This window comes from Podarcis raffonei, chromosome 5 (genome assembly GCF_027172205.1).
Source record: "Podarcis raffonei isolate rPodRaf1 chromosome 5, rPodRaf1.pri, whole genome shotgun sequence".
NCBI lineage: Eukaryota > Metazoa > Chordata > Lepidosauria > Squamata > Lacertidae > Podarcis > Podarcis raffonei.
The window spans coordinates 27,719,061-27,732,773 of NC_070606.1; the positions used below are offsets into that span (position 1 = coordinate 27,719,061).

Consider the following 13,713-nt stretch of genomic DNA (forward strand, 5'->3'; position numbering starts at 1 on the left):
TACTCCCACAATTTAAAAGATAGGCACCATTTCTAGTGTATTTCCGTTGGCTAGCAAATACTTTCCTTTTTCAGCAAGCCTTTTAAGTAGAGATTTTTGTCCCAGTCTGTGCCTGTATTGAATCTGAAACTCTCTTAACATATGCCATTGTTGCTGGCGTGCCTCTTTATTGCTTCCTAAGACTCCATTTTTGCTCAGAGTATTAAGAGTAGAATGTCTGTGTAGCAAACTGACCATTTGCTGTTTGTATGTTATGAATACGTCGTCTTCTCCACATGCCGGACTTCCTTCTTCGTCTTCATCTTATAACCTTCTCCCTGCTTTAATGAAAAGGTATACATTCAGAAATCAGATGCCGAGGTTGCTATCAAACTGATTTCTAGCAGGTCCCATGCAGCTGGAATGGGACAAGTAAGAAGCTATTAAATCTGAGCACTTCAAAGACACACAAACCACAGCTCTGTAGCCAGTCTACTAAGCTGCAAAAACACAAGCTTTCAGTACCATCTGAGTACAGGAAACATAGCCTTACAATGTTATGAATTGTATGCTAGACTGGGATACTGCCGCAGTTCAGTGATGATCAGGAAATATCACAGGTCTACTTCCCTTAATGCAATTTTGAATTTTGAATGTTTCACCCCTCTTGAAAAGCCAGATTCCCAGATTTCCCTTTCTGGGCACCCCAAGTTAGCAGATCCTTTGGAAACAAAGCTCACTGCTCTTAAGAGAGTTCATAACAGCTCAGCTTCAACTGAAGTAGATTAGTAATGGAGAAAATGTCATGAAAGGGAGGAAGAGGAAAGCCAGTAAAAGTATTTGCTAAAGCGAAACGCATCTGCAACAAAATCTAAAAGCTGACACACAGTGCAGATCTCCTGTCTTTTGCCACTGAAAGACAATAACCAAAGATGCATAGTACTGTTGAAGGAATGAAAGCTCATTGGTATTAATGAAAAAATGTGGTCTCTAAAAAGCATAGGTCTAATACAGAAGAACCAGAGTTTTCACAAGTTGCTTTTTCTGAAAATTGTGAGATGCAAGTGATGGTCTCAGCCTACTCTCCCGTCTAACTACATAAAGGTGTTCCATGATGCTGAACCTGATACTCAGTTGGACAAGGAAAACCATATTTAGACAATCCCATTTCCTCCTCATTAATGCCTGTCATTCTCCCTGTTTTTTTAAAAAATTAATTCATTGAGAGTATTCCATTCTCCTGATGTAGAAATACATTTTTCTCACATTTTTTCCTTTTAAATTGGCAAACCAACTTTTGCCTGCAGATAGAACATAGCCCTACTGGCAAAGGATTGGCAGCATCAAAACATTTTGTTAGAAGAAAGTTGTGCTTTTGACAGGGTAACCAAGTAAACCATTAGGTTAGGTCATTAACTTGTGCTGGCCAGTTTTAATGGGGGGGGGCAGTCTGTGAATTAAGGGCACACTTGTTTATTTTTTGATGCTGTTTTGCTTCTGGGGTGTTGCTGTATTTGAGAATGGCTTTAGCCTTTTCTTTTTTTAAAAGAAAGCAACCTTCCCTTTTTAGGATAAGCAATACCTTTTGTTTATTAAATAGCATGGTATCTTCTTTCAACTTCTCAAAAAGGACAAATGCTTAAGTCTGGGTATTGTGCAAACTTACCTTAAATGTAATTCATTAATTGGTTAAAAGACAGGTGATTAATCAAGACTTTCCCTAGGGCCTTTTTTAAAAATAGGAATTCAAAGATCATTAGAAAAGCTGACTTCAATTTGGACCTTAATAGGGGAAAATTTAGAAGAAGAATAATCGCTTGGTGCTAAAAAGTAAAAAACCAAAACAAAATCCCTCCACAAATCTGGCATTGTTTTAGTCTGTAATCCAAACGTCAAGGATAAGAAACCTCCCTGATAGCTTTCGACTTCCATCAGTATCGGGCATTGTGGATAGTGGTCAGGATTGAGGGCAGCTATAGTTCAGAAACTAGAGGGCTTCAGGCTCCCCATCGCTGGTTCTTGTTTCATGCTTGCACCCATAGCTACCTGCAGTGCAATCCTAGCATAACGTTTCCTGGGAAGTCACACCCTACTATGTCCACTGGAGGTGGGGACTACTCCCAGGTAGGTTTCCACAGGATTCCAGCCTGTGCCACAGAAAGCTCTTTTACAGCAAAAGACCACAAAGTTAGCCCCCCCCCCAGTTTGCTGTGTGTCATCCTCTGTCAAGCTAGTAAAAGAAACTGGAGGAGGTAGTAGGAGATGGGAATGGCAAAGTGTGTTCAGGCTCAGACTCCGCCATTTCAAATGGCTGTATTAAAAACCACTCCTAATGCTAACGTTTCCTACTAGAATATCAAAATGAAATACATTTCTCTCAAGAATCTGAAGGCACTGAATGAAAAACCGAAGAGCACACAACACACTATTTGTGAGACCTCGCCTTGTCTGAGTTCAAATGCACAGCTTGTCAAAAGCACAGGCACTCTTGCTTTGCATTGCTTTAAAGTTAAACTGCAAGCAATATTTAGCATTTAGAGAACAGCCCTTATTTGCTATTCCTGCACACACACGCTGGTTACCATGTCACCAGGTTTTTTCTCATGTGGGATAACAACACGCCTTAACACTTTCCGGGTAACCTGTAGGGAAGCAATATGGAAAAAAAAACAAAAATCGATACTTTTTCCACCCGACTCTGAAAGGACAAAGCTAATGTAAAAAGAGTCAACAGAGAGAGGCAGAGGGAGAGGGAGAGGGAGAGAAGAATGAAAATGCAAGGTGGGATTACTTTTCGGGTGACGAGGTTGCCTTCTTCATCAGTAAACTGTTCTTCTGTAACAGATTCACCAGGAATGTTTTTTGCCTCCTCACCCTAAAGAATGTGTTACAATATTAGCCAGTTACCCATATTCCCAAATATTGGCTATTCAACACCACTCCGAGCAATAAAATCATGCCATGTTGGATTTTACTTGTCAGAAACAGCAGCTACTGATGTCCACATGGTAATGTCACATTTTAAAAGTCTTCTTAAACTTAGACAGAAGCCATCTGTGATGGGCTGTCATTGGAAGGAGAGTTTGCCTGTAGTGGAAGTACTCTGTGTACATGCACAGGCCTATCTTGATCCGTGCCATGCTATGAAGGAACCCCCCAAAAATGGGTGGGATTTATCCAACAAACCCCATCAGTGGAAGCCCTGTGCAAGGGCTTTAGCTTGTGCAACAGGGCTTTCAGTCCTTCCCCCAGCACCCCGCAAAATTTGCTTGCGGGAGTCAGGAGAACCCTCAGAACAATATGTAGGGGTGTTTCATTCTGTTTGGTAAGCTGAAATACTTGCGCCGATAGAATATTTGTAGTAGCATGGTGTTTACTTCTACTCAGAGGATTCCCCCCCCCAAAAAAAATAATGGTTTTCCTTTCTTGCTGACTATTCCAGCAGACAAAAACTAAGGTTCCATTTACCCCCATGATTCTTTTTAACTTCACATTTTGAATAGGCCTTCCCTTACACTATAGGGTTTTTTTATAAGTCATACCAGAAATGCTGATTAGTCATTGATGGCCAGGTAATAAATTACAGAAGCAAACAAATTAGTGTGTTTAAAAAGTCAATTCTGGCATGCAGAAATAGTTCATCTTGACTATATCACTTAATACTGCAGTTGCTGTTATCATGCTTGACTACTCTTTGCGTTTGAATCTTAACTGTTATGAAAAGCTGGAACAAAATGGGAAAGCAGTTTAGGGTAAAATCATTTTCTCTGATATGCTAACTTTAAACATTCAGAGAGGGTTTTTTTAAACAACAACAACAAAAACCAACCAACCAGCCATGAGATAACTGTCCAACACATGCATTCTGAAGTGGAACAGCCCCTAGGAAGCAGACCACATGTTCAGAAGCTGAATCTCTGCATCCTAGGGAGCTGCTCTTAGAAGAAGAAAGCGAAAGAGCCCTGCAACCCATGGAGGTCTTTCTGACTGACTCTTATTGTGTCTTCTTCCCTTTTAGATGAACTAATTTCTCACGGCATGAACTTTCCCAGGCAACTGGCTCCACCGGTAGTGTAGCTAGGTAATCTCAGGCCCTGGGCTTCATGGTCTTACCCTACACTTCCCTCTTTAGATGGCCATGTGTGTTGGCTCAGTTGTGAAGCACAAAACTAACATTCCTCACCCTCCCCACAACAATGCTTATTTATGAATAAGCACAATTTTGCTGTAGAAAGTGATAATATATTTTACAGTAAACAGAATAAAGTGAGCATCTTTTTTTAAAAATAGAAAGATGTTGCGGTGACGTGGCATGCCTGTGCTGGCCCAGCTGCTGACACCAGGCCTGTTAGCCTGTCATTTCGGACTCTATAGGGTGGGCAGGTGCTGTGCTGCAGTGCCTTTGATTTTGGCCCTGAAGTCTAGCCCTCTGCATCACTGCCAAGTGCCTGGTAGGAGCAGACAGACACTCTACAGACTACCTCAGACTGTGGAGGCAGAGAATACCCATCATGACTAGTAGCCACTCTCTTTCGGATAGATATTTAAGTGTTAGTCAAGAATGTGCATGAATTGCATAAATTACTGAGGAGCAAAGAGAAGAGGAGAAAGATGTTGGGGGGCCATGAATATTTTTCTGCCTCCCTCCAAGAACCCAGAAATTTTGCCAGTGGTGGCAAAACGGGGGAATAAACCTAAGCTAGACATATTATGTAATTAAAGTAGGTATCAGCCCATCCGATAGATAGTAATGTAAAGAACTCCCTAGCTAGTCATCTATTTATTTTTCACATTTATAACCTACTCTTCTCCGCAAGGGAGCCCAGGATTGCTCAAAATAATAAAAATTACATAAAAGGTTTTTTTAAAAAACAGAACTATAACTTATTGCAGACAGCAGCCTAAACCAGCCAATTGTTCATCAGTTGAGGTAGTAGGGATAACCTTTCCCGTACCGCTGATTGTATGGATCAGCTCATGGAGGGGGGCTGTGGGTCTTGTACATGTGTGTGGTTTGTGGATGTGCAAGAGTGTGGGGTCACATCTGCCACTAGCATACAGCCCCCAGAGTGTTTCTTGGCCAACGGGGAATACCATCCTTGGGTTGAAAAAGGCTAATCACCCCTGATTTAGACTGTTCAGAAGAATGCTATTAAAAACAAAAACTGCAAGAACATAGGATCCTGCTAGATCAGGCCAACAGCCCAACATCTTGTTCTCACAGTAACCAACCAGATCCCTGTAGGAAACCCACAAGTGGGATCAGAGCACAAGAGCGCTCTCCCTGTGCTTTCCAGCAAGTGTTATTCATATGCAATACTACCTCAGACTGTGGAGGCAGAGAATACCCATCATGACTAGTAGCCATCAATAGCTTTGTCCTCTATGAATTTGTTCAATCCTCTTTTGAAGCCATCCAACTTACTGCCACCGCTACCTCCTGTGGGAGGAATTCCATAGCTGTGTGAAGTACTTTCTTTTATCTGTCCCAAATCTTCCAACATTTAGCTTCAAAATCAGAATTAATATATCTTTCACAATTGTTACTAGCCAATCTATAATGGTCATATTTGCAAAACTGCTGTTGATCCAGTTTATAATTTCACTATACTGAGTGGCATTTGTGTATATTTAGTCAAAGTGCACCTATAGAGGCAAAGTCATGCTGCACACAGTGGGATTACCAAAGGATACCCATCGTGCAATTTGGTTGTTTTCCACCACAAGTCTTAAGATTATACAAGGGGCAGCCATCAGTTATGAAATACATACCACACCAAGAGAAGGAGTATAATGTGAACACTATTAGTACTGCAGTCCAAGACCCAACTCCATGCCAGTGGGAACTACAGTCATGCGATACCTTCAGAATCAAACGTCGCCGATAAACCCTTGTAGTGATTCTCTGTTCTTCATCTGAGCTTGAATCACTCTGAATCTCAATGTCACTGTCACTGTCACTCTCACTATACTCCTGATAAATGCAGTTTTTAGTACATTTTACCAGCTCATTTAAAAGACAAACATGAATCTGAGCAGGAATAGAGGGGGAAAATGGTTATACCCAACATTAGTTCATCCTGAAAAATACCATAGGGGGGAATGTCTGCAATCTTGTTTTCAGGGTAGGTAATATTTCAGTTAGGAGCATTTTGCCATGTCCACGAGTGAGGTAGGCATTCTGCATGCAGAGCTACCTTAAAAATACTTCAAAATACACCACAGTTTTGTACAGGTATAGCCTGGCATAGCCATAAATGCTTGGCAGGCTACATGCAAACCATAGTTTACTGACAGGGAGGCACACCCTTGGGAACATGTACTCCCTTCCCACTTCTGGTGCACATTTCCCCCTCTTGTCCCTTGTTGATCTCAAGTGTGGTTTTATATTACATCAGCAAACCATTGATTGTATATCAGGGGTTGGGCACAAGACCAGGGTTTCAAATTCTGGTTAAGTGCAGACTCTTGTTTAGGAATGTTCAGGGCTACAGGGAAGGAGGAAGGGCATGGGAAGGCTCTTGTGGTTGGCTCCTCATTTGCAAACCACGGTTTGCAGAAGCAATAAAAAAGGCAAAAAGACTGAAGAATATTAGCAGAAATAATTCTATGATTCTAAGTAGAAGCCCACAAGGAACTTGCGACAGAGGGTAGAGAAGAGAGTAAAGAGCATTTTAATTTTTTTGCCTTCCATCTGCTCCCGTGGCTGTCTCAGCTGACCGGCAAGAGGATCCTGGAGAGCTTGGCACCACAACCCTAGTCCTTTATGTACTCCTCAGAGTCCTCTCTTATGCTGAGTCTATGGACCTGGGTGGCCAGCAGGACTCATGGGGTGCTGACTTCATGTCTAGAGGGTTCTCCTGATGGGGCACTAGACCTCTGGGGTCCCTTGACCAGACTCCAAAATAGGTTTGGGGCTGAGCAAGAGCCTTGACTCCATCACAGAGCTTCCTTCATTGACCTAACTTTCAGTAGCTGCATGCTGCTCTCCACTGCCAACAGTGAGCAGCATGCACACGCATTTCTTGGTTCAGAAAGATTTATTGAGAGTTGTGTTTTTTTAACTCATTTGGGGGCAAATGCCAGATTCTCAGAATCTGAGAATTTGCAGTTTTTTGAGCAGGCTCAAAATCACCCCCATCATTTCTTCCTGCTCCCTCACCACAATCCTGCTTTTCTGCTTTCATTTCAAGGAAAGCTTAAACCTGGGTTTAAGCGAGGCTTTTAAAGTGGCTGATGAGAGGGATGGCGTTTGCGTAAGAGAGGGGAGATCACTAAACTCTGTTGCTCTTTAAACTGAAGTTTCAGCACTGCATGGTTGGCCCTAGCTGGGAAGTTTTTGGGGAGAAATATAAAAGGGAAGCCACAGAGGGAAGTTCATTCTATATTCACAATGCTTTAGCTGAATTAAGAATGAAAACTGCCACACAAAGTAAGGCGGATGGCATTTATACCTTTTGTTCGGACGATGTTGCTCCTTCCTCTTCCTGGGCTTTTGGTCTCAGCTTGCTGTCATCGGAAGTATTCCAGCTCGTCTTTTTCATGCTGACAGGCACAGAGGTTTTAGGTGTATCGACTGCTGGCTTGCTTGCCTCTTGCAAAGATTTCTGATGCGACGATAATGAGATGGTTTGCTGCTCAGTTCGGAGAGAACTTTGCGTTTTTGGTTTCACAGTTTCCTTGTCGCTCTGTTTTCCTAGGCTCTTTGCAGACTCCTGAACGAAAGGCTTAGTCTTTGCTTCTGTTGTAGATTCTGAGTAGCTTCCATTGGTTTCCAACTTTCCTGCTTCTCCTTTGAGATATGAGGTAATAGAATCTCTACACTGGTCAGGGCTACAAGAGACAAAGGAAAAATGATCAAGCACTAGAAAACAGATAAGTGTTAATTTATGTGTTGTACTTCTGTCCCCCCCTTCCTCCTCCAAGGAGTTCAGGGTGACATATGTGGCTAAATATTTTCTTCACAAAAAACCTGTGAGGCCGGTTAGGCTGAGAATGAGAATATGCACCAAAGACTCAATATCTACCAATGAGCTTCTATGGCTCAGAGAAAATTTGATGATGATCTGAAGGCAAAAGAAGCTCTGCTGTTTTGGTTTCTCAAACAAAGAGCAATAAAGGAACAAAGGAAATAAAGGTTGTGTGTGTGCTTAACACACAATTCAGACTAGAGCTTTCCATTAAGTACAGTGGGAGGGAGTATAGCTCTGCAATAAATTTGGCATGCAAAATGTCCCAGGTTTAGTCACTTACAATTCCTCTTAAAAGGATTTCAGTAAGCAGGTGTAGGAAAAGCATTTGCCCCCAAGACCTTGGATGGTAGCTGCCAACAGTGTGCTTGATTGTTAATAGCATAAGGAAGATTCATATATCCACATGCCAGTATGGCTAATTAGCATTTTACCAGTACTGGTTTTGATGTTTTAGCCCTAGCTTATTTCAGGAAGCATATCCCCATATTTCCCTCCCTACCCAGAGTATTGAGATCAGCTAACAAGACCCTCCTAAAAGTATAATCACCTTTGGATTTTGCATTAGCATCCAATGCAAATGCAAAAAGAGCAGGGTCAGGTTTTTTGTCACTGCTCTGGGACTTCAGAATACCCATCCTCTCTCCAGGAGGCTTGTACAACTTTTACTTTACTTTTTTTGAAATTGGAAAAGTGGTCAAATATTCTTCTGTTCCTTTGGTAACTAGGGTTATGTATTTCCTGCTGCCCATTCTGTTCTGAGCTTGATTTTATTGTGCATTCCCCCTCCCCCCCAATCTTAATAGTGTTTGGGAGTTCACTGTTTTAAATGCCATATTGTAAATTTGCCGTGAGAATATTGGTGCCTTATAAACTTACATAAGCATTATATAGGTACTTCATCTAGAAATACAATGACCATGGGTTTGGAAAAAAGTGTCATGTGTTTTCAAAATGAGAACACTTGGTTAGTTGAGCACTTTCATACCTGTCATCTAGTCGATCCAGCAATTCACCGCTTATTCTGCGTCCTGGTGTTGGCGGCTCCACATTGACGCTGGAGGCCTCACTCTGCCAACCTGTAATTGAAGACAGTTCCTGTTCTGCCTGCTGCACATACTTAAGAATAGACAAGACTTTTTCTTCTGTCATCTCCTCAGACTCAACTACTTCGTCAAGGTGAATGTCTTCAAACAGAGATTTAAGCTTTTCTTCCGTCATCTCATCAGTACCAGACTTTTCTCTCTCCTGCTGCTCAGTTCTCACTAAAGTTGGACTAGTCTCTTGGCTTAGCTTTTGTTTTGGTACCTCGGCATAACTACCAAGATAGCGTGGGTAATCATTAAAGTCCATTTCATCCAATTGGATCTGGCCTACATCTTTAGATGCTCCTTCTCTAGGCACTGAGAAATCGTGTTTGCCGTCTTCCAGTGAAGTGTCTTCTTCAGTCACCACTGGAGGTTCTGCTGCTGTATCATCTATGTTTCCCTGTGGAGTTACTAACACGTCACTCAGTCTACTGGGAGTTCTAAGGGGTGACTCTATGCTAGAGAAATCGCTAAAGAAATCATCTTGCTGGGAAGGGGTGGGTGGCACGAAGCGCAACCCAGTGGGAGTTTCCAGTTCCACTTGGATGGTGGGATAACCTATGGAAGACAGCACATTTGGACTGATTGCAATGAAGTATGGAGTGACATATAATCAAGCATGCAGAGTGGCCAGTTAATTATGTAAAATGTGGAAAATGTATGAAATGGTAACAACACTTTAATTAGGAATGTAATAATGAATGTAACATCCTTAAAGAATGCAACAAAACCAAAGTAGATGAAATGGCTAATACAGCACAGCTTATTACTATTGGTCTACAGCACACATGGTTGCAATTTTTCAATTACTGGTTTTCCAGTAATTTCAGTAGTATTATATTTCTCTTCTCAATAGCAAATGGACTGAATCTGGATTGCTGCTTGCTGTCTTTTTATATCAAGAGTGGTATTTTGTGGCAAAATAACTTTTCTGCTTGTATTTGGATTTACTCAAAAAGTTTAAATGTAATGAATTATGTTATAAAGCAAGACAGCCAGGTTTTCTTAAAAATTGGTGTACATTTTTATCATCCAGTTTCCAAAAGATAAAACTACTTGGCTTTATACCATTACAAATGTGAAATATCATCTGTAGATACTTCAACTTTAATCACTGCATCATGATAACGCATTTGTTAGAAATATGGAAATGAACCTTAAAGAGGACAAAAAAGTATAGCATATTCTCAGAGACTGTAGAGGCAAAATCTAAAACAAAAACTACAGGGTAGGGAGGATCTAGATATAAATTTCGGGAACAGTAAAACTACAGAGATGAGAGGATTGTGATGAATAAGGAGATCTTGGTGATCTTGGAGACTGAGGCGATCTTGGTGACATGGGTACAATCAGAAACACTGATTGAATAAAGAGAGAAAAGAAAAACATAAGCAACAAAAAAGAGAGAACAATAATTATCCAGAACAGGGATGACCCGCTAGAGACCTGTGAGCCTTATCAGCCCTGAAGTACCTCCCCAATTTTAATAAATGTGTGGTACAAACAATTGCCCAAAGGATATTGCATGTAGAATTTAGTGTATAGCTATATTAAGAGCATCCTGAAAAGGCAAAAGCAAGCTACCAATCAGCCTCATGACAGAATCTTTCTGGAAGGACATTACTTCCTCCACCCAGCAATTAATGATCTTTTGCCACCCGAACGTGAATGCTCCATACCTATAGAGCCCTTACTGCTAGCTTTGCTATGAAGCTTGATTATCCATAATGAGGTCTGCTTGGTTCTGTGAAAAGTACTCCCAAAGCCCAGAGTAGCAGCTGGTGAATGGAGCAGCCCCCAGGAATACAGAGGTTGACCATCCCTGCTCTGGCAGTTAGACTTGAACATAGACAAATGAAATGACAGTGAACTGTAAACCATATTCTCAGAGGTAAATATTAAGTTGATGAGCTGATGAAAGGCTGGGATGGGGAGAGAGATCAGCATTACATTGTGCTGCCTGGAGAGCAATGTGCACTAATGTCTCCGAGTTCTGCAACTGAATCAACTGAGAGAAAGTTAAAAGGTAGTCTGGTCTTGGTGAGGACAAGAAGCTTGAGGAAGGTTCAGAGGAGAGGAAGGATAGACAGCAACACAGAGAAGCACATTCTCTTTGTAGAAAAGATACTTGTCTCTGATTAAAAGGCACAAGCAACATTTCAAGAGAAAACTTCTTAAAATGTCCACAGAATTTTAATTTCTGCAATGCGGTGAAGAATGTTGCTTGGGGATGAATTAAGCTCATAAGCGCTGCACACAGCCAGAAAATCCTTGCAGAAGGCAGCAAAAACAGCATGTGTTTGAATAAAATACAAGAAAAAGGGAGACTTTCATAGTGTTTAGAAGAACTTAGCTTACAAAACAAAACAAAAAAGGAAATATTTGGAAAGCAGCTTAATGTATCTTCAATGTCAGAATTAGTTTTTAGCACCTGATCAGTAGTACAGATTCATTTATATATCTATCTGCTCAATAAAAGCCTTTACAGTTGAAGAACAAAAATTGAAGTTAAATCTCAGCATAAATCTGGGCATTGATTAGAGTACCAGAATTTCATTATCCCATTAGGGTAATTTTAGAATGTAAAGAAACAATAAGCAGTTGTAATTTTACCAAAGGGAACAATTTCACAGTAATTTTAGACTGAGTTCAAATTACGTTAATAGAGCCAAACAACTCTGAAGTGTTCATTGATACATACCCTGATTTTTTTAATATTTGAGATAAATAAATATATATTTTATTTGAAACAGTATCATCTTGCATAGTTTATGTTATTAGATGAAAAGACCTTTCTGTGTGGATAAATATTGGTCAAAATGAAGCAAATTCAGTTACCATCAACAGGATCATGGAAAACATTATTTTCATCTGCAAAGCTTCTGGTGCCTGAAATGTTTCCATAATCAAATATTGGTCCTTCCAACAAAGTTACAATGTCAATCCGATTGATTTTTGTCAATATAGAGGTTAAGGCATCAGCTGTGGAAGGAAGAACAAAATAGATGAAAAGTATTTCAGAACTGAAATTTGTAACTGTCTATGAGTATGGCCAGTGGTCGCAACAGTAACATTATGCATGCAGTAGATTCAATCAACCAGTCTCTACTTTCCAGTGCACGTTCCCAAGTGTTTAGAGACATGTGTCTCACCTTCACACTTCATGTATCTACCATAGCGAATACTGGTGTCGTAGAGTGCCTATAAAGCACAAATCAGCTCTTCGTCAATACTCTGTGTATAAGTGCATGCTACTGTAAAAATGGAATAATTCTATTGCCATGCAGTACCTCCCATAGCCATACCTTATCACAATCTCTAAAACAGTGGGCAGCATTCTCCTCAGTGCATTGTATGTGCATGGAACTACTTTGGGAAAGGGCTATGGCTCAGTAGGGGAACACATGGTTTGCACACAGAAGGTCCCAGCTCTCTACTTAGGGCTAGAAAGACTTATGGTGAGCTGCTGCCAGTTACAGTTGGCAATGCTGGACTAGAAGGATCAATAGTCTGACTCAATATAAGGCAGTTTCATCTGTTCATATGTTCTCACTGTGAGGACTGTGAGATTGTGTTGTTTTAAGCCTATCCAGACAGATCCATGCAGATTCCTTATTCCTTGACTTCCCAAAACTTGATGACCCACAGCTGAATGCATGAATTGAAATGTATGAATGAATGTATGAGTTGAAAATTATATCTATAGTCTTTGATCTGTGGCATTTTATTCTCACATACTGGTTGAGGGTACAGTCATTAAGTGATGGGTCTAGTCTGTGTATAAAGTTCAGCAAAATATGGACTTCTACATACTTAAAACAATAATAATTATGAAACTTACTTGTAGCATTTTTCCCATCTCTGGTCACCCATTTCTTTAACAACATGAAGCTCTGAGCAATCAAAGAGTTTGGGTTTTCTACCCGGATTTGATTAATTTCATCAACAGAAAAATTCAGCTCTCTTGCCAGTTCTATAACATGGGGAAAATGGAGGGAAGAGAGAGATAACAAAGTTTATTTTGAAAACTTTGTTCAGCAGGTCACACATGGAAAAACCAAGTTTGGTTCAGATTTCTGCCTTTTCAGTGTAACATGTCATAGAAATCGGAAAGCAGAAAGTCCTCTGAGAAAGCAGGTATCATTTCATCCTGCTGTCTGAAACCACTGTTTGTAGAGCTTTGGGCTGTATCCTTCCTTCACCAGTTCTACAGACGGCATTTATATATTCCTCCACTTACCCCACCCAAGGGAGGTCAAGAGGTTGCACAGTTTCCCAAGTTTCCTGCTGTGTCTAAATATAGCCTTCTCCAACCTGTTGCTCTCTAGGTTTTTCGGACTACACCTCTCAGCAACCCTAGCCAGCATGGCCAACTGTCAGGGATGATGGGAGTTGTGTTCCAAAACATCAGCAGCAGGCTGAGGAAGTCTGTTCTAATAGGACTAAATCAGGCTTCCAGTCAGGTAGACAATCACTGATAACCTCACAATTACTATGTGGCATAGCAACACATTGGCTTCAACTCAAAGAACTGCAGCTGGTGTTTTATGCAGGCACCAGGGCTTTCTTGTCTTCACCTCCTCATGTTGTAAGTTACCCTGAAGACTCAGATAAATCTCTGGAAAGGTATATGATGTAGCAAGAGAACTGCAGTCAGAGAGAGGGAAAATGGCCAA

At 40.9% G+C, this 13,713-nt stretch overlaps 1 protein-coding gene and 1 long non-coding RNA gene across 16 annotated transcripts in view; one reads left to right on the forward strand and one right to left on the reverse strand.

The window, feature by feature from the left end:
- LOC128413871 (uncharacterized) overlaps nucleotides 1-13,713 on the forward strand; it is a 61,694-nt gene that overhangs the window by 9,684 nt on the left and 38,297 nt on the right. The gene's annotated exons all lie outside the window — the stretch shown is intronic.
- ANK3 (ankyrin 3) overlaps nucleotides 1-13,713 on the reverse strand; it is a 383,552-nt gene that overhangs the window by 2,006 nt on the left and 367,833 nt on the right. For 6 of the 14 annotated variants that reach the window (XM_053388311.1, XM_053388310.1, XM_053388308.1 and 3 more), the window contains 8 exons: nucleotides 12,879-13,010; nucleotides 11,876-12,019; nucleotides 8,938-9,028; nucleotides 7,434-7,812; nucleotides 5,843-5,953; nucleotides 2,771-2,854; nucleotides 2,562-2,621; nucleotides 235-320 (listed from right to left, as the gene is read on the reverse strand). In XM_053388311.1, coding sequence (XP_053244286.1) covers nucleotides 252-320; nucleotides 2,562-2,621; nucleotides 2,771-2,854; nucleotides 5,843-5,953; nucleotides 7,434-7,812; nucleotides 8,938-9,028; nucleotides 11,876-12,019; nucleotides 12,879-13,010 — 1,070 coding nt within the window. In that variant the 3' untranslated portion in view covers nucleotides 235-251. Of the gene's footprint in view, nucleotides 1-234; nucleotides 321-2,561; nucleotides 2,622-2,770; nucleotides 2,855-5,842; nucleotides 5,954-7,433; nucleotides 7,813-8,937; nucleotides 9,596-11,875; nucleotides 12,020-12,878; nucleotides 13,011-13,713 lie in introns of all 14 variants that reach the window. The other 8 variants (XM_053388318.1, XM_053388319.1, XM_053388320.1 and 5 more) reach the window with 3 other exon arrangements.